At 37.0% G+C, this 21,620-nt stretch overlaps 1 protein-coding gene across 1 annotated transcript in view; it reads left to right on the top strand.

Moving 5' to 3' along the window:
- Nucleotides 1-21,620, top strand: part of LOC102832563 (chromosome unknown open reading frame, human C4orf21) — a 160,912-nt gene that overhangs the window by 67,166 nt on the left and 72,126 nt on the right. The window contains 6 exon segments of the mRNA XM_006872257.1: nucleotides 233-903; nucleotides 1,613-1,751; nucleotides 3,477-3,661; nucleotides 10,205-10,398; nucleotides 13,535-13,674; nucleotides 20,694-20,837. Of these exon segments, the coding sequence (XP_006872319.1) occupies nucleotides 233-903; nucleotides 1,613-1,751; nucleotides 3,477-3,661; nucleotides 10,205-10,398; nucleotides 13,535-13,674; nucleotides 20,694-20,837 (1,473 nt within the window).

The following is a 21,620-nucleotide window of genomic DNA, read 5'->3' as shown; positions in this document are numbered from 1 at the left end:
GTAGTTTCGAACCGCTGACCTTAAGGTTCGCAGCCCGATTCGTAACCACTACGCTACCAGAGCTCCTGCATAGGACAGAGTAAAAATGTCCCATATTGTTTCAGAAACTGTAAGCATTTATGGAAGTAGACTTCCTTATCTTTCTCCCTCAGAGCATCTGGTTCTGCTGACCTTCTGGTTAACAGCTCAACACTTAACCCACTGACCAATGGTACATTTTTTACTTAATCAGCATTCTGTTTCCTTTCAGGGATGAATAAACCCAGTTCTCTAAAGAAGAAGAACCTTCAAAGGCTTCCATTAGTAAGTAGAACCCAAGCTCCACTTAGTACTTTGTCACCTGGTGATCGGCCATCTGACTTGGATTCTTGCTCGTTTGTGATTGACTGTGACACACAAGAGTCCTCTGGTTCTCCTATATTCGACTTGTGTGATGAGCCATCACTTCTGTCTTTTAGCTGTGAGTCTGAGGACCAAAGTAAAACTTTTTTCTTTGAAGAATCTGGGGAAGAGACCCCAGAGAGTCTTACATTTCTCAATAATATTTCTACCCAAAGCAAGTGGCTGAAATATCAGAACACACCCCAGTGCGACTTGACTCCTCCAAACAAAGTTGATGAAGTGGGAGAGAGCTACTTTGCTGAGGCTGCTTCTGGGATGCATTTTAGAGACACAGGTGAAAGGCAGAGTGGAGCTATGAATGAAAGCTCTTTAAGCTCTGTACATTTGCAAATGATAAAAGGCATGCTCTATCAACAGCAGCAGGATTTTAGCAGTCAAGATTTGATTTCCAGAAAGAGTGCATTTTCTCTGAACTTAGAGCAGAGTTCCAAGACTGAAGAAATGCAGAATGTGTTAGGAGAGTATGTCTGCTACAACTACAGTCTAACAGGAGACACACAGGTGAGGAAATGTACCAGTGTCTGTTGGTACATTTTTCTAGTAGTAATTGTCTGAATTTCAACAGAAGAATTATCAAAATCATATACCAAAAACTCTTGGAACAGATGCCTTTTTTTTTAATCCGGAAGAACTTAGTTATGATCATATCATTTCCTTTGACTTAAAGTCTTTCTGATGGTTATGAGCAGTAAATGAAATTATATATTAGGAAGTATCTGGTACTGTGTCTAGCACATTGAAAAATACTTATTACTTTAAATCTTAATGTATTATAAGTATTTATTAGTGTGCACTTAATAAATTAAACCTCCTGTGTCGGTTTCCACCAGTACTTCTGCACTGTCAGCCAATCAGATAATTGCTAGGGTAAAAGGACATCTTACTACATTTTTAGGGCAATCCTTATTATAGTCATAATCAGAAATAGAGAAACATAGTGATCCATTCACATCATTTAAATTTTTCATAGCAAAAAGTAAAGGGAAGACTAAGAAAGGATAGTTTCATATAGGATTAAATGTGTTAATGCATAGTCATTCTTGCCATACTTGGTTTCTCATTTGAAATTAAAAGATGCTTTTCAACGATTCCAAAAATTCAAAAGAAAAGTCAGTATATTTTATTAAACATGGCCATATAAAATAATTTACTTCTTAGTAAACAGTGTTTTTCTGGAGTTGTTATAATTACTTGAGTTATTTCTTTTCAGGAGATAAATGCCTCTGAGCTATCATTCCCAAGTGGACAGAGAATAAAATCTGATTATCTTCCCCAAAGGCAAATTCACATACCAGCTGTTTTTCAGTCACCTGCTCATTATAAGCAGATATTTACATCTTGCCTCATAGGTATGATTGTTATCTTTTTAGTTTGATTGATTACTGCCTGGTGTAAGGTAATATATTGCAGTTGGGACTTACTATTTTTCATATGTTTACTCCAGTTTTTGATAATAACACTTATTCTAATCTCAAATCATACTTGATTTTTTTTTAAAAGTTGGAAATGACAGTATTATCTTTTTAAAGTTAGAATTGGTTTCCTTTTTTTAGAGAAGAGACCAAGTGTTACACTTTAAATGGCTGTTCACAAACTTCTAAGATGCTTTATTATTTTTTTAAACTGTAAGTGTTTGTTAAAAATGGATATGTTAATTGGAAATTTTAAAATATTTTAAATGATTGTTTCATTTCATTTTTCATTAGGTAAAATGCATGTAGCATAGCTATTTTAAAGTGGTATTTAGTGGTATTGTGGTGCTGTAGGATAAGCACTGGACTGCTAACTGCAAAGTAACTGCAAGGTTGGTGGTTCAGATCTCCACCAGCCTCTTCTCAGAAACCATATACTGGGTCACTGTGAGTTGTAACCAACTTCACTGCACTGCACTTAACAACAACAATAACAATCTAATTATTGGAGTCTTGGTGTGGCGCTGTGGGTTAATTGGCCAGATTGCAAAGCTGTTTGAATTGCGAGGTTGGTGGTTCAAGCTCACCAGCTGCTTCTCAGAAACCCTATACAGGGTCGCTATGGGTTGGAACTGACTCGATGGCACTTAACAACAACAACAAAGCACATTTATACTGTTATGCAACCACCACTTCTATGTACACATTGAGGATAGTTCGAAGCATTTTCATTATTCTAGTTTCCTAGGGCTGCCATAACAAAACACAAATGGATGACTTTAAAGAACAGAAATTGTTTTCTCACAGTTCTGGATGCTAGAAGCCCAAGTAAAGAGTATTGGCCATGTTGTTTTCTTCTGCGTGCTTTGAGAGCGGTAACTGTTCCATGACTCTGTCCTGGTTTCTGGTGGCTGCTAGCAATCCATGGCGTTGCTGTGCTGATTGCATTTGCCTCTATTATCACATGGCATCTTCCCCTTGTGTGTGTGACTCCCTCATCATGTTGGTTCTCCCCTTTTATCAGATCTCTCTCAGAGACAATTAGGACTAGGATGACTAGAATCTGTCCTACTCCAGTATGACTTAACTGGCAATTTCTTCAAAGAAAATTCTATTTCCCCAAGCAAGTTATATTTACACGTATAGGAATTAAAACTATTAAGAAATCTTTTATGGGAACACAATTCAATTAATAGTTAAGCCCATTAACCCCACTGCCATGTAGTATGTTCTGACTATATAGGACAGAGTAAAACTGCCCCATAGGGTTTCCAAAGCTGTAATTGTTATAGAAGCAGTCTGCCATGTATTTTCCCTGTGGAGTGGCTGGTCGGTTCGAAACACTGACATTTCCGTTAGCTGCTGAGTGTTTAACCACTACACCACCAGAGAACACATCTTTTTATGGGACACAATTGAATTCATAACAAAACCTGTGATCTTTAAGCAGTCAGTTTCCGTTCTTCTTCCGCCAGCATTTGTATGATTAGTTTTGATTGCTTGTTTTGCTGTACAAAGGCAAAATTTGCCTTTCAAAAAGGGAATATTAGAATAATGTTAACATATTTAGTTGTTAAAAGTCTGTTTTCACATTTAGTTCATAAACAGCACATGTGTGATACAAGCATGAAGTTTGTATTTAATCACTTTTTTTTTTTGTAGAACACCTAAATATATTGTTGTTTGTGTTGTCACAAAGACTGTACAAAGCTCTTTCAAAAGTTGATATGTCATTTTACACATCTTCCAAAGAAGAGAAACAAAAAAATGTAGAAAATAATGTACCATACTGCCATCATCGTCAACCTGCAAAACTTGTCATGGTTAAGAAAGAAGGCCCAAATAAGGTATTGTTCCATATTCCTTCCCTCTGCCCCACCAAGTGCTTATAAAACGTTTAAGTGCCTGTTGCCTATGACAAACTTATAAGAATGAGTCTAATTTTTTTAAAAAAGTAGTATTTTATAATGTCTTAGTTGAAAGTTTACTCAACAAGTTAGGTAACAATTCTTATACAGCTTGTTCCATGGCACAGGTTATAATTTTCATAGCATGTCAACATTCTTTTTATCTCCATTCTGTTTCCTTCTACTGATCTAACTTCCTAAATAGTAAATCTTAATTCCTAGTCATCTTTTTGAGGCATTGCTGTTGTTGTTAAGTGCCATTGAGTCAGTTCCAACTCGTAGCAACCTTGTATAGGGTTTCCAAGGAGCTGCTGGTGAATTTGAACTGCTGACGTTGTGGTTCAAACCAACCTTGCAGTCCAGGTCATTAACCCACAGCACCACACCAGGACCTAACATATAGCAATCTCTGATTACAATTTTATTAAGAGTGAAGGATATGTTCTAGGATGTAAGAGTAAGAGTTAAGATTATCTTTCAATGTGATACATACAAACAGCAAGAAAAACGAAGTCCTGATACATGCTAAAATATGGATGGAGCCTAAGGACATCATGCTGAGTGAAAGAAGTCATTATGCAAGTACAAATATTGTATGACTTATATAAAAAGACAAAAATAAGCATAGTTTATTGCTAAAGCAATTGAAAGGAATGAGCAGGTAAAAGAGCTGAATAGAAAATTATAAAGGGCAGCTCGTGAAGACAAAGTAAATTCTTATAATAGAATATGCAAAGACTTGGAATTAGAAAACCAAAAAGGAAGATCACTCTCAAGCCGAGGAAACTGAAGTAAAATTCAAGCCTTGACCTGCAATATTGAAGGATTCTATAGGCAAAATATTGAATGATATAGAAAGCATCAAAATAAGATGGAAAGAATACAGAATCACTGTACCAAAAAGAAATGGTTGATGTTCAACCAATTCAAGAGGTAGTATATGATCAAAAACAGATGATACTGAAGGAAGAATTCCAAGGTGCACTGAAGGTATTGGCAAAGAACAAGACACTGGGAATTGATGGAATACAAATTGAAATCTTTCAACAAACTGATGCAGCATTAGAGGCACTCACTCTTCTATACCACAAAATTTGGAAGACAGCTACCTAGCCAACTGATTGGAAGAGATCCATATTTGTGCTATTCCAAAAGGTAACTCAATGGAAATCATCAGACAATATCATCAATATTTCATGCAACTAAAATTTTGCTAAAGATAATTTTTAAAAATGGCTGCAACACTACATTGACAGAGAATTGCCAGAGGTTCAAGCCAGATTCAGAAGAGGATGTGGAACTAGGAATTATCACTGCTGACATCAGAGAATCTTGGCTGAAAGTAGAGACTACTAGAAAGATGTTTGGTGTTGTTAAGTGTCGTCGAGTTGGTTCTAACCCATAGCAACCCTGTATAGGTTTTCCAAGCAGTGGCTGGTGAGTTTGAATCACCAAACTTGCACTTCAAACTGACCTTGCAGTTTGAACTGCAAGGGCTTGTCTTACAGCACCGCATCACCTGTGCTTTAATTGACTGCGCAAAGGCTTTCAATTGTGTGGATCATGACAAGCTATGGATAGCATTGTGGAGAATGAGCATTCTAGAACACTTACTTGTGCTCATTAGGAACCTGTGCATAGACTAGAACAAGGGAACATTGAATGGTTTAAAGTTAGGAAAGGTGTGCACCATACTTATTCACAGTGTAGCACCATACTTATTTACACTGTATGCTGAGCAAATAATTCAAGAAACTGGTTTATATGAAGAAGAACATGGCATTAGGATTGGAAGAAGACTCATTAACAACTTGCGATATTCAAATAATACAACCTTGCATGCTGAAAGGAAAAAAAGACTTAAAATACTTATTGGTGAATATCAAAGATCACAGGCTTTGGTATGGTTGCACCTCAATGGAAAGAAAACAAAATTCCTTACCACTAGACCAATAAATTGTATCAGGATAAATGCAGAAAAGATTGAAGTTGTCAAAGACTTCATTTTTCTCAGATCAACCATGAACACTTATGGAAGCAACAGTCAAGAAATTAAATGACATTTTGCATTAGGCAAATCTGCTGCTCAAGACCTCTTTAAAGTGTTCAGAAGGAAAGATACCACTTTGAAGACCCAAGCCATGGTATTTTCAATAATCTCTTATGCATTGTGAAAGTTAAACAATGAATAAAGACCATAGAAGAATTGATGTAATGATTTTTGAGAAGAATATTAAAAGTATCATAGACTGCTAAAATAACAAACAATAAATGTGTTGGAAGAAGTACAGCCAGTATGCTCCTTAGAAGCCAGGATGGCCAGACTTTATCTCTCATACTCATGCTTGCAATCAACCATCCAAGGGTACAGCATCTGGAGAAATAAAGGAAGGAGATTCAGGAATAGAATTAGGAAAATGGAACAACTGTTTCATTTGCTATGAGATCACAAGAATTGGATGGTGCCTGGCCACTATTACTGACATTTTTTATTGAAGATTCTATTGCATAATTCTAATTAAAAGGAGAAAAATACAGAACAGGATTCCAAATGGAATCTAGATTTTCTGAAGCCATTGAGGGTAGACCTCTGAAACTATTATCTTGATATAATCTTTGAACCTGAAGGCAGAAATAAAAAATATTCCTTGAATCTTTCTATAAACCAAGCAACAGTCAAAATTAGTAAAGAATGTCTACTGTAAACATTTAAAGAACTATGTATATTGGATCAAATTAATAACAGCAAATAAAAAGGTTAGCTTAGGGAGAAGTGAGTTTATGTTAATGTTGTTGTTAGGTGCCATCGAGTTGATACCAACTCATAGCGACCCTATGCATAACAGAACGAAACACTACCGGGTCCTGGGCCAACCTCACAATTGTTGCCATGCTTGAGCCCATTAATGTTGCCATTTTGCCAGTCCTTCTCACTAGGGGTCTTCCTCTTTTTATCCGACCCTCCACCTTACCAAACATGATAACCTTCTCCACTGGTCCCTCTTGACAATATGTCCGAAGTATGAGAGATAAAGTTTGGACATCCTGGCCTCCAAGGAACACTCTGGCTGCACTTCTTCCAACACAGATCTGTTTTTTCTTTTGGCAGCCCATGGCACTTTCAATATTCCCCTCCAATTACATAACTCAAAAGCATCAATTCTACGGTCTTCCTTATTCACTGTCCAGCTTTCGCTGTATATGAGGTTATTGAAAATAGCATGGCTCGGGTCAGGCGCACCTTATTCCTCAAGCTGACATTTTTGCTCTTCAACACTTTAAAAAGGTCTTGTGCAGCAGATTTGCTTAATGCAGTACATCATTTGATTTCTTGACTGCTGCTTCCATGAGTGCTGACAGTTGATCCAAGCAGAATTAAGTCCTTGACAACTTCAATCTTTTTGTCATTGATAAGAATGCTGTTTATTGGTCCAGTGATGAGGATTTTTGTTTTGTTTACATTGAGATGCAATCCCATACCAAAGGCTGTGGTCTGTGATATTCATCAGTAAGTATTTTAAGTCCTCTTCACTTTCGGCAAGCAAGGTTGTATCCTCTGCATATCACAGGTTGTTAATGAGTCTTCCTCCAATCCTGATGCCACGTTTTTCTTCATAGAACCCAGCTTCTTGGATTATTTGCTCAGCATACAGGTTGAATAAGTATGGTGAAAGAATACAACCCTGTCACATACCTTTCCCAATTTTAAACGATTCAGTGTTCCCATGTTCTGTTCGAATAACTGCCTCTTGGTTCAGGTACAGATTCCTCATGAACACAATTAAGTGTTCTGGAACACTCATACTTCTCAATGTTGTGACTAGCTTGTCATGATCCACACCATCAAAAGCCTTTGTGTAGTCAATAAAGCACAGGTAAGCATCTTTCTGGTATTCTCTGATTTCAGCCAAGATCCATAGGACATCAACAGTGATGTCCCTCATTCTGTATCCTTTGTGAATTCAGCTTGAACCTCTGGAAGTTTTCTGTCAATGTATGCTTGCAGCCATTTCTGTATTACCTTTAGTAAAACTTTACTTGGCATGGGATATCAAAGAGATTCTCTGATCATTTCTGCATTCCATTGGGTCACCTCTCTTTTAAATGGGCACAAATACAGATCTCTTCTAATCAGTTGGCCAGATAGTTGTCTTCCAAATTTCTTGGCGTAGATGAATGAGTGCCTCTAGTGCTGCCTCATTTTCTTAAAAGATTTCAATGTTATTCCATCAATTCCTGGAGCCTTGTTCTTTGCCAATTCCTTCAATGCACCTTGGACTTCTTCCTTCAGTATCATTGCCTCTTGATCTTATGCTACCTCTTGAAACGGTTGAACATCAACCATTTCCTTTTGGTACAGTGACTGTGTTTATTCCTACTATCTTCTTTTGAAGCTTTCTGCATCCTTCAATAATTTGCCCAGAGAATCCTTCAATTCTGTAAGTCAAGGCTTGGATATTTTCTTCAGTTCCCCTAGCTTGAGAAATGCTGAGCATGTTTTTCTCTTTTGGTTTTCTGACTCCAGATCTTTGCATATTTCGTTGTAATATTTGACTTTGTCTTCTCGAGCTGACCTTTGAAATTTTCTGTTCAGCTATTGTACCTCCTCGTTTCTTCCATTTTCTTTAGCACTCTACACTGGAGAGCAAGTTTCAGTGTCTCTTCTGATATCCATTATGATCTTTTCCTTCTTTCTTGTCTACTTAATGACTTTTTGCTTTGTTAATAGGTGGGACCAAATTGGAAAGAAGGGTGAGAATGGCTGCATGCACAATTTAAAGAATATAATCAATGTCACTGAATTGTACTTACAGAAATTGTTGAATTGCTTTATATTTTGCTGTATATATTTTTAACAACAATAAAAACAAAACGATCCACCTTTAAGTTGCTTAGAAATTTACTAAATACTACTGTTGGAGACAGATACATAACAAAATTAAATATAATGCCGTCAGTCCCTGGGTTATGAAAATGATGTCTTTTTAAGTGTATCTTTAAGTCGAATTTGTCGATAAGTGGATACAAGCACATATTGTTCTTACTTAGCCTTGAATTCTTGAAAAGCTTTGAAGCCTTTTCAATGATTTTAAAGTTGCATGTATAGTAAGTAAAGATGATTGCAATGAAGAATTTGTGAGAAGAGTTTGGTTTATATGTTTTAAAGTGAGGGGAAATTTACGTAACATCAAAAGACAAACATAAGAATTGTTAAGTGCCATTGAGTCGATTCTGACTCATAGTGACCCTGTATAGGGTTTCTGAGGACCTTGCTCTTCAAACCGACTTTTCAGTCTAGTGCTTTATCCCACAGCACCACACGAGGACTCTAAATATAAGACTATATAAGTCATATATTCATAATTCTGGGACTGCATGCAGTATAATTGATAAGATAGAAAGTGAAAGCTGTAACTTGTGTACTTTTGTACACAGGCAAGTTACAGATAAGGCTAAAGGAATAGAAAAGCATAGTGATTTAATTTATGTTGCTGATAACATACTGTGAAAAAAGTAAGATTAGTAAAATGTTCGTATGTTAGTCAATGGCTTATAGTCATTTCAATTTGGTGTGACTGTAGGATCAGTATTAGACTACTAACCACAAGACTGGTGGTTCAAAAAACTCACTAGCTGCTCTTCAGAAACTCTATATAGGGTCACTATAGACTTGACAGCACTTAGTAATAGTAGCAACTTCTTACATCATTCATCATTACTTGAGTGTGTAAGTTTAGATTTAAATTTGCCAAAGCAAGAATTTATAAATTGTTTATAACCATAGAATAAAATATTATATAGCTGCCAAAAAGCTTCTTTTTTCCCCCTCTCTTTTAATAAATGATTTGATAGCTTGATTGTATCACACAGTATGTTGGGTATAATGGTTACAGAGTAGTAAATTCTAATATCTGAGTTTTGTTCAAATAAAGAAAAGATAATACACATGTGTATTATGTCTCTCATTTGTGTGTGTGTTTATGTGTGTACTTTTGTGAGAAAAAAGACTGGAAACAAATCCCTAGGATATTACTTAGCTGTTTCTGAGTAGGTATTGGGTAGTCTGGCACTGAGGGTTAATGCACTGGACTGCAAGGTTGGCTTGAACCTTAAGGTCACAAGGTTGGCTTGAACCTTAAGGTAACAGCTCACCAGCTGTTTCTTGGAGACTTTACAGAGAACTTTACAGAGTTCGAATTAACTCGATGGCACTTAAAAACAGCAACAATGTAGTGAAGCGTTGTAATCAGAAGAGTAATGCGTTTTCTTTTGCAAATAAGCTTTTATTTTAGGCGAGTAAACAGTGACTTTAAATTTTAATAGACTTTTTAAGTTAATTATAAAAGTACATTGTATGGTATTACATAAATGCCAAGAAATACTTATACAATTCTTGAAAGATGTAATAGAAAATAATAGAAAAATGAAAATGTTTTTCTCAATAAATTTTAGTATATATGTATATTTTTTTTTTCCTGTTAGGGTCGTCTCTTTTATACATGTGATGGACCCAAAACGGACCAATGTAAATTTTTTAAGTGGCTTGAAGAAGTGTCTTCAGGAATAACACAGGCAGAATCTCGACCCAGTATGGTTCTACGTGATATAAAGAGCATTGGTTTGTATTTAAGAAGTCAAAAGATACCAGTCTATGAGGAATGTCAGCTTTTGGTGAGGTATGTTTTATGTACCAAATAATTTCCTATGATTAGATCAGAGCCCTGATGTTGTACTGTAGGATAAGCACAGGACTGGTACATACAAGGTCTGCAGTTCAAATCCTCCAGTTGTTCTTGGGAACCCTGTGTAGGGTCATAATGAGTCAACCATCTCTACAATAAACAACAAAAACAAATAAGTGTAGGCCTAATCTTAGTGCAGTTCTCCTAAGACCCTGTCATGATCCTACACAGGACTATGTAAATCAACTTTTTTTGTCTTGCTCTCGACATCAAGCAGTATCAGCAATATTTGAATAACTAGCAAGAGTGCTATTCTTCTAAACATTTTTATGTATAGTCAGGGCTGTTCTTTAATAGTCTTAAGGAAAACCTTACCCAACAAACTACAGGAATAATTTAACAGTGTAGAATAATAGGTAATTTGTCATTCACCAGCTTGAACTACATAGTGTGTAAAATAACAAAATGCTACTTTTTAGAAATAAATCAATTATAAAAGGCAAATTATTCAAAGATTAAACAAGGGACTTCAAAATTTTTTCAGAAAAAGGGAATTAAAAGATAATATATAGAAGTTTTTCACGAACTTTTGAACAAACACCAACTTGTGAACAAACACTAAATTTGTGAAGCCCCTTATACAATGACCATTTGCATAGTAATTTAATAATTACAGCAATTTTTGAGTGCCACTTAATTTTTAAAGCACTTTATATGTATTATTTAATTTTATAAGTAGCTATAAAAGATGACCACCTCTTGTCTGTCATTGTGTCAGAATGTGGTGGCTTTTGTGCTACTGTCATGCTGGAAGCTATGCTGCAGGTATTTTAAATACTAGCAGGGTCACCCATCATGGACAAGTTTCACTATAGCTTCCAGACAGACTAGGAAGGAGAGTGGTTAACCACTGAAAACCTTATGAATAGCAGCAGAGTACTGTCAGATATAGTTCTGGAAGATGAGCACCTCAAATTGGAAGTCACTCAAAATATGAATGGGAAAGAGCTGCCTCTTTGATGTAGAGTTGACTTCAAAATCATGAATAGAATTAAGTTTTGGGGACCTTCATTTGCTGATTTGGCACAACTCAAAATGAAAAGAAACAGCTGCAAAGAGCCATTAAGAATCAGTCTGTGCAATGTATGAAGTATGAATCTAGGAAAATTTAAAATTGTCAACTATGAAGTGTAACCAGCAGGAACAATCAAAAATAGAAATGGCAGTCCAATTGACTGCTACAAGAATAAGCAAGTTATTCACCTGGGGAGCCATAAAAGCAAGCGCTCCGGTCCCCTCAGGGCAAACCCCTTCCAAGACTGAAATTCAAGGGGAATACATGAAACAGGCATGTGGTCCTGTTGGTGACCACGTTGGTTTACTAATAAGAGGAAGTGGGGGAAAACCAGCAATGAAGTTGTAAGCTAAGTCCAACCATGTTCAATAGACTCCTGTCAACCTGGATTGAGACCTAGTTGGCTAGCAGTGTAGCGAGACCTGGGAATTCCTGAACATAGCCGCAGAGGACTAGAGCAGAGAGTGAAGCATCTAGCTTATATGAAGTGAGGGAATATGCACAAGAACACCCATACTTGCAAATAGTACCCATTTGACCGGCTTCAATGGATGGATGATCAGAACTCAACTAGAGGAAGAAAGAAGAGGAAAAAAAGAGTAATCCACTACAATTTGATGAAATACAGGTACTGTGGATGTAGAAGCTTGAAAGAGGGAATGAATCTTTACAGCAAGGATCATTTCCACCCCCTCAATACACAGGATTGACAGAGAGATGGGCAACTTAGACATTGACTACCCAAAATGTGGGGGCTATAAAGGCACAAAGTGACTAGCTTACAAGTTAGTCAAGAGGGAGCCTAGTTTCAGAGGATGCTGGGGAAGATACTCTCCACTGAGTGGTTTCCAACTTATCTGGACAGGGCTGGTGAAAGGAGATGGGGATAAGACCCCAAGCAAGATTGACTGGCAGAGTGGCAGCATTAGTGGGCTCAAGCATGGCAACAATTGCGAGGTTGTCCCTGGACCGGGCAGTATTTCATTCTATTGCACATAGGATCACTATGAGTCAGTACCGACTTGATGGCGCCTAACAACAACAACAACAAAAGTACAATGGATTGCCAGAAGAACAAGCAAATCTCTGTGTTAAGAAGTACAGAAAAATACTCCACGGAGGACCCTGGGACCATCAAGGGAGAAGAGTGGAGTGCGGGGCCCTATCCAGAGAAGCAGGGAAGTCAGAGATGGAAGCAGAGACGATGACATGGAGAGATTGAGTGGCTGGGGACTCTGGACTCAGGGAGGGAGAGGGGTTGTGTGCTGACAGTGGTGGGGGTAGGGGTAGGCTTTGCACGGTGTCCCCTTTGGTTCTTTGATGATGCATGGAGGGGATTGTAATCATTGCAATGAAATGAAATACGATAGAATGAATGCAAAGCTAATGTCATACTCAATTCACAACAATTCACAATAAAAACTTTAAAAAAAAAAAAAATGAATTAAGTAAACTTACCAACTCAAATAATTCACAGTGGGAAAAAAAAAAAGCTCCATAAAGCCAGAATGGCAAGATTTCATCGCTCATACTTCAGATATGTAATTAGTGAGGACCAGTGCCTGAAGAGCGTGATGCTTGGAAAAGTGGAAGGTCAGCAGAAAAGAAGATCCCAAGAAGATGGACTGGCACAGTGTTAGCAACAATGGGCTCAAACGTAACAACAGTTGTAAGGATGGCACAGGATTGGGCAGTGTTTCCTTCTGCATAGGGTAGCAATGAGTCAGAAAGACTGTTTCGCACTTTAACAATTACAACAAGAAGTAAAATATGGAGATAATGGGATGAGTTATCCTTATTTTATTTACAGTTACAGAAATTGAGATATCTAATCCTTTAGATACTTATCTATCCTAATCTCTTCTAAAACTAGACAATTCTGTGATTGTTGCTAGTATTTTCTTTGATGGAGTATGTTTATATTTCACATACATCTATTAAGAAATATGCACATTCACATATTGTGCAAATTTCTTGTCAAAATGTACATTAAAGATTAAAGAAAACACTACCATAATATTCAGATTTGTTTTTGTTATTTATTTTATTTTGCAGAAAAGGATATGATTTCCAGGGAAAACAATATGGCAAGCTAAGGAAGTTTACTACTATAAATCCAGAATTTCATAATGAGCCTAAGAGCAAATTGTATCTTAAGCTGAGTAGGAAGGAAAGTGCTTCCGCTTACAGCAAAAGTAAGTTGTTCTGTGTATCTTGGTGACTTATTCTAGCCTTGTGTCTCAATAACACACAGTTTTATAAGTTCTTTATATTATATTGTTCTTGGTGGTGTTAAATGTCGTTGGGTCTGTACCAATTCATAGCAATCCTTTATAGGGTATCTGAGGAGCATCTGGGGGATCTGAACCACCAATCTTGTGATTCAAACCGACTTTGCAGCCCACACCAGGACTCCTTTATATTACATTAAGGGACTCTGTTAACTTAAAGTTTGATAGTATAGATCATAAAGTGAATAAGGAAGAATGAAGAAGAATTGATCCATTTGAATTTTGGTGTTCATGAAGAATATTGACTATCCACCATAGACTGCCAGATGAACAAACAAATCTGTCTTAGAAGAAGTTCAGCCAGAAGATACTTTATCAGGGGACAGTTCCTGGAGAAGAACATCATGGTTTGTTCTTTTCAGCAAAAAAGAGGAAGACCCTTAATGAGGTGACTGACACAGTGGCTGTAAGGATGGGCTCAAACATAGCAGTGACTGAAGATGGCACAGTGGCAGTGTTTCTTCCTGTTGTTCATGGGACCCAGCTGACTGACACTTAGCACCACCAACAACGTATTGTAAATTACTATGTAAAACATTTAGACAGTTGCTAAAAAGCGTATTTTAAGTTTTTAGTTATTTTTAATTTTATTAAAATGACCCCCACATTTTTTGTTGAAAAGACTTTATGTGAAGTTCTTGATATTATCTAAGTAAGTATATTGATTCAACTGTATTCTAATCTAATATTGAAAATAAACTAAAAAATGTGATGAACTATAAATACTTCTTTCATTGTCTACACAATTTGACAACACTGATCCTAAATCTTGTCTACTTGAGGGGGAAAATCCTGTAAAATAGCCTTGTTTTCCAAAAAGCCATTAGGTATACAAAATTAGATTAATAATAATCTTTGATTTCATCACCTGTTCTTACTGTTGGTTCTTACGTAATTTGCTTTTGTTCAGCTGTTTACTTATTTCAAATAGCTATGAATCCACAAATCAAAATGAAATCTAGTACTTTTATAACTACCTACATTTAAACATAGTCTCCTTGTCTCTTTCAATTCAGGATAATTACCATTTTGATCCCTGTGTTCATCAGTGTCATGCTTTCCTTCATAAGGTTTATGTAAGTGAATGCCTCAAGAGCTTATTTTAAATTATTACAAGATTTTGTTAAAAGGATCTCATTCGCATGTAGTCTTTTGAGGTTATCTTTGTAATGTGCGTGCTTTAGGTGCCCTTGAGTTGGTTCCAACTTATAGTGTCCCTACAACAGAACAAACCCCTCTCTAGTCCTACACTATCCTCACAATTGTTATGCTTGATCCCATTCCTGCAGCCTTTGTATCAGTCCATCTCTTTGATGATCTTTGTCTTTTTTTGCTGACCCTCCACTTTACCAAGCATGATTTCCTTCTACAGGATCTGGTCCCTCCTGAGAACATGTCCAAAGTACATGAGATGAAGTCTCACCATTCTTGCTTCTAAGAAGCACTCTGGCTGTACTTTCAAGACAAATTTGTTCTAGTTGTTGTTGTTAAGTACCGTTGAGTCAGTTCCGACTCTTAGTGACCCTGCATAGGGTTTTGGAGGATTGGCTGGTGAGCTTGAACTGCTGACTCTGCTGTTCAAACTGATCTTGAGGTTGAGTGCTAGTCCATGGTATATTCAATATTTTTTGCCAACACCATAATTCACATGTATCAGTTCTTCAGTCTTCCTTAACATCGTCCAACTTACCCATGCATATGAAAATACCATGGTTTGGATCAAATTCACCGTAGTCTTCAAAGTGACATCTTCGCTTTTTAAAATAATTTCCTGCTGATGAACTTTCCCCTTCATATTGCAAGTGAGGTTGCAGTTAGCATCTTTAAAAGTCTTTATCTTATATATGGAGTCCTGCTGTGGCATTGTAGGATAAGCACTAGACTGCAAGGTTGGTTTGAACTACAAGGCCAGTGGTTCAAACCCACCAGTGGCTCCCTGGAAACCCTATACAGGGTCAATATGAGTTGGAACCAACTCAACAGCACTTAACACCAGCAATCAACATCTTATGTCGTTAGGTGCCATCAAGTTGGTACCAAACCATAGTGACTCTATGCTCAACAGAACGAAACATTGTCCCATCCTGGGTCGACCTCACAATCATTGCCATGCCTGAGCACATTGCTGCCACCACTGTGCCAGTCCATCTCTTTGGGGGTCTTCCTCTTTTTACAGGTTTTGATTGTTTCCAATGAGTGGATTGGCACAGTGACATCAAGCATAACAATTGTGAGGTTGGCACAGGACTGGGTAGTATTTCATTCTGTTGTGCATAGGGTCAATATGAAGCAGGATCAACTCGGCCCCTAAAAACAGCAGCTTAATAGTTTGCCTAGAATTATTATTAACTCTTATATGAATGTTTGATAGAACTCTCCAGTGATGCCAACTGGGCTGTGGTTTCTTATTTGTTTGCCATAAGTTTTTTTTATGATGTCTTCAATTTATTCTTTTTCTATGGGTCTGTTAAGGCTTCCTGGAATCCTGGTGTGGTGCTGCTAATTAATGTGCAGGACTGCAATGTTAGTTTGAACTGCAAGGTCACCTGCCATTCTTTGGAAACCCTGTATAGGGTTGCTGTGAGTTGGAACTGACTCATTGGCACTTAATAGCAACAACAATTAAGGTTTTCTGCATCTGTTTGTGTTACTTTAGGGAGGAAGTGAGTTTCTAGGAATCTGCCCATTTTCTAGGTTTTCAAATATATGAGAGGACAGTTTTTTCATAATATTCTCTTATGATATTTTTTATCTTGGTTGTATTGTAGTATCTTCTATTCCATTTCTTATTTTGGTTATTTGCGCCTTCTCTTTTTTTCCTGTCAGTTTGACCAGTACTTTGTCAATTTATTTGATCCTCTCAAAAAACCAACTTTTAGTTTTGTTGATGGTATTGTTTTCCTATTTTATTTATTTTTACTCTGATTTTTATTATTTCCTTTCTTCTTGTGACTGTGGACTTCATTTTTCTGGTCTTTGTTTCTGTTTGCTAGAGTTGTAGGATTAAGCTATTGATTATGGCCCTTGCTTCTTTTTTAATATGTGCATATTTCCTATAAATACTATGTTGTTAGTGCTGTCAAGTCAGATCTAGCTCACAGTGACACAGTATAGAGCTTACGAGGAGCAGCTGATAGGTTTCAACTGACTTTGTGGCTCAAAATCCCATGGTGATCCTACAGTGCTACACCATGAGTCCAGTAAGTCAATTTATTTCCTAAAATAGGTTCCTAAACATACTTCCTAAAACTGGTTCCATGGGGATATTGACAAAAGTTAGTGTTAAAAATATAGGCTCTGTGGCTAAATAAATCTGGAAAGTGCAGTGTTAAATAACTAATCTAAGATTTTTCAGAGTCTTAAATATGCTGCTATACACTGGACTCTCCAAGATACGAATATAAGGAAGCAAACTAACTGTTCTGACATCCTTAAGACATCAGTTTATTTCAAAAGTTGGTTAAAGTCAGGTATTATTAAAAAGAATGTAAATGTTAAGCATCTTATTTTAACTTTAAAAATATAAATACATTTGTATTTACCTTTTGCTGAGGACTTTTTCTTTAAGCCTTGTTCTGATTGTAGAGGCTTTTCATCTTTCTTGTATTAATTACTATGCTCACAAATGCAATGTCCATAAAAATGTCCCATTTTGATACCTTTAACATGGAGCAAGTACTTAGATGCTTGTGAAGCAATTCAAGTGGAACATTAAAAAATTTTTTCAAATCTTTAATATTTATCTTACCAGTACTTGAATCAAATGCAATTTTTAGCAACTATTAATTAAATCTTTTAAATTCTTCAAGTTAGTTTTCCTGAAACAATTTTCTTTTCATACTCATAATAGATGAATGTTGTTGTTGGTGTTATGTGTATTTGAGTTGGTTCCAACTCATAGCAACCCTGTATAGAGTTTCTGAGGAGTAGCTGGTAGGTTTGAACTGCCAATCTTGTGGTTAACAGTCCAGTCCTTATCCTACAGCACCATATCAGGACTCCAATAGATGATTAGATTACATTATTGTAATAAGGGTAGCAATTAATATGAATAAATTGTAGAACAAATATAGTTAACTCTGTAAGTGTAGTTCATACTCAATTGGTGGTAGAAATATTTTTGCCTAAGTAGGTTGGTGGTTCAAGCTTACCAGCTGCTCCTCAGAAACCCTATACCGGGTCGCTGTGGGTTGGAAGCGACTCAATGGCACTTGACAACAACAACAAATTCTGGAAAGTAGGTGATAAGCTATGAATGTTCATTGTGCTGTGGAGAGAGTTAGGCAGATTTTACATTCATTGCTTTCTGCCTTCTCCCTCACTCTTGCCCCTGGTAACCACTGATTACTTACTGTATAATTGCTCATTGCATATAAATGATATCACACAGTATTTATTCTTTTTTGACTGACACACTGTATTTTTACATAAATAACACATGCATTGTGTATGTTTTACATTATCTACTGCCTGTTAAACACGTTGTTTTCGTAAGCACGCTATACCAATATTTTTTACACATTGCTACCTTCATTTTCACGGTTTTTTCACCCTGTCTGGCAGATTTTATGTTAAGTCTTCATCTTGGAACTTGTTGACAAGGCAGTTTGGTTCCCAGCAACAGACCCTCACAAATCAACTCCAGCTTCTAAACTAGCCCCCTCTCTGAGCAGGATTCCTTCCTTACTCTGCAAACTGCTTTCTCTAATGCAGGAAGAAATCACTTTTTCTACTCTGGAAACAGCCCTTACCACTCAACTGGTCCCAACCCAGGAGGTATGTGAATATATATACCCCGGACCAGAAAAGCCACTCAGGCAGTCCAAACTAGCACGGCACGTCAAGGTCAGCACACCACAATCACACACATTCTACATTGCTGTCTCACTGGACAACACTGTGACTCAGCTGTTTGAATCTCCTACCTGCACAAACCCCATGAATGATAGCTGTGGACACATGGGGGACCATGTATCCCTTGCTCAGATGAGATGGGTCTAAGCAGGGCCCTTTGAGGACAGGACAGTGCTGTGTCTGCACCCATACAATCTTGCCATCCAGCGTCACTTGAGGCCAGCACCATGGGACCTGGGTGCATACAGGCAATGCCCCCTTGCTCAGCCTGTGACAACCCCACACACAGTCCTCCATCTAACACTACCCATCTCCAGTGTGACATAACTAGACACAGATTGGTCACAAGGAACTCCACTGCTCTCAGGCCCAGCTGCAACTATTGCAGAGCAAGTGTAGTTTCAGTTGTCTGTCAAAAGGTCAAATGATGAGCAGTTCAAACCTACCAGCCGCTCTTTGGAAAGAAAGCCTATACAGGATCCCTATGAGTTGGAACCGACTAGTCTCTTAAAAGCAAACTCTATCCATACTTTTTAACCATAGCTTACACCTTTATTATACAAATATAATCATAAGTAACATTTTGAATGAGGCCAAAATTCACTCCTGGAAATGTCAGGAGACGTGCACAATGTATATACTATGCCAGAACTCTTTTGCCTAATTTCTTCATTTCCAACTGTTTTATGTATTTGTGAATTATTTACATGGGTGTGTTATTTGTGGTAAAACAAAGTATTCCCTCATCATAATATCCTTGAAAGTACAAAGTGGCTCTATAGAATAAGCACTGGACTGTGAATCACGAGGTCATAGTTTCCAGCCCACCAGCTGCTCCATGAGAGAACGATGAGGCTTTCTGATCTTGTAAAGATTTACAGCCTCAGAAACCACATATAGAGTTCCTTTGAGTTGGAATCAACTCAATGGCACTTAACAGTGCCCTCTAAGTTCACCCATGTTATGGCGTGTATCACGACTTCAATCCTCTATGGCTAATATTCCATTATATGTTTGTTCCAGATTTTGTTTATCTATTCATCAGTTGATGGACATTTTGATCATTTCTATTTTGGGGGGGTCATTGTAAGCAGCAAAGTGTGTATCTGTTTGCCTCACTGCTTTCACATCTTTTGGGTATATGCCTAAGAGTGAAATTAGTGGGTCTGTTGTGCTATAGGGGTCAGGGTCCTACAGGTGTGGTGCTGTAGGATAAACACTGGACTGCTAACCTCAAGGTCAACAGCTCAAATCACCAGTTGCTTTTTTTGTGTGTGTGTGAATTATGTGATAGTTTACATGTGAGAACATTAGTTTTACATTCATTCTATAGTATCGTTTCATTGACATGGTTACAATCCCCTCCATACATCATCAACCAACCAAAGGGTGTACCCTGCAAGCCTGCCCCCCGACATCCCCCTGGTCTTCAGCACACAGTCCCTCTCCCTCTCTGGATCTAAAGTCCCCAGCTGCACCATCGCTCCACGTCATCGTCTCTGCCTCCATCTCAGGCATCACTGCTTCTCTGGGTATGGTCTCCCTCTCCACTCTTCTCCACTGATGGTCCTGGGGACCTAAACCATTAATTGCTTCTTGGAAACTCTATATATGTTGCTATGAGTTGGAACCAACTTGATGTCACTGAACAACAACAACATGGAATCTCAGTGTTCAACTTGCTGAGGAACCACTAAACTGTTTTCCCTGATAGGGATACTAATTTTCAATTCTATCAACAATGGATAAGAGGAGTCCCATGTCTGTACAACTTCACCAATGCCTATTTCTATTTGATCATTGTTGTAATGTGGTGACATGGTATCTCATTGTGGTTTTGATTTGCTTCTCCTTAATGGCAAATGACTTAGAATCTTTGCATGTATTTGTTATTCACTTGAAGAGCCTCTTTGGTGAAATGTCTGTTCAAGTCCATCCATTTTTTGATTGGATTGTTTGTCAGTTGTTTTGGAGAAAAAATGTGGGACTACACAGCTAAAAAATCCAAATATAGCTTTAGATTTACTGTCATTCTGATTCCTTAAAAAAAAAAAAAATGTCTCTTTCAGATGATCTTTGGGTGGTTTCAAAAACCCTAGACTTTGAACTAGATACTTTTATCGCATGCAGTGCTTTCTTTGGCCCATCATCTATCAATGAGGTTGAGCTACTGCCTTTGAAAGGTTATTTCCCTTCTAATTGGCCCACTAACAGTAAGTATTAGCCATGTCCGTATTAATTTATATAAAAAAGAATGATAGACACAAGATGTACTATAACCAAAGATGCTACCTATGTGTAAGATTATTTGATTAAAGCAACAAAAATATGGGTTCTGGAAATGTATATGCAAGTTGAATATATAAATATCTCTGCTGCTCAAGTCCCATCTTCACTTGTTATTTTAAAAGTTGAACTTTACATAGTGTATACTTGATTATTTAAAAATGTAAATATTAAGCATTAAGCATAAAATAAGAATTTTAACAAATAATTTTTAACTTCAAGTTCTGATTCTTTTGGTTTACTTGAATATACATTTGATAAACAAATAATTTACATTGAGAGGGTCTTGTTAATTTTACAAGAGACTTTGTAGAGTGTGATTTTTTTTTTTTTTTAACTTGGAGGGTATTTTAATAATTTTATAGAGAAATTCTTAGTAAGACAGTAGACTAGTAGTTATTTTGTTTTAAATAAAGAAATCTAGTAAACTGAATACCTACTCAGTTCTGTATATTTTGACCTCTGGAATAATTTTTGATGGTGGAATTTGGTTCACAACTAATTGAAAAAACAGTTTTTAATGGCACGTTTCTAGTTTTTCATATACCTTTGCAGCTTTGCTCTTTTCTTTCTTCTAAATAAACAGTCAACAGCATGAGTCCAGTAGGAATCTAATTAAGTGAACATTTGCACTTTTCATATGTCTAAATTATTTCCTCACCAATATTAGATTTTTTTTTTTTTTGCTTTTTATATAGTTCTGTAAAATA

The sequence above is a fragment of the Chrysochloris asiatica genome, unplaced genomic scaffold, assembly GCF_000296735.1.
Source record: "Chrysochloris asiatica unplaced genomic scaffold, ChrAsi1.0 scaffold00188, whole genome shotgun sequence".
NCBI classification, from domain to species: Eukaryota; Metazoa; Chordata; class Mammalia; order Afrosoricida; family Chrysochloridae; genus Chrysochloris; species Chrysochloris asiatica.
This window is presented reverse-complemented; position numbering and strand designations above follow the sequence as displayed.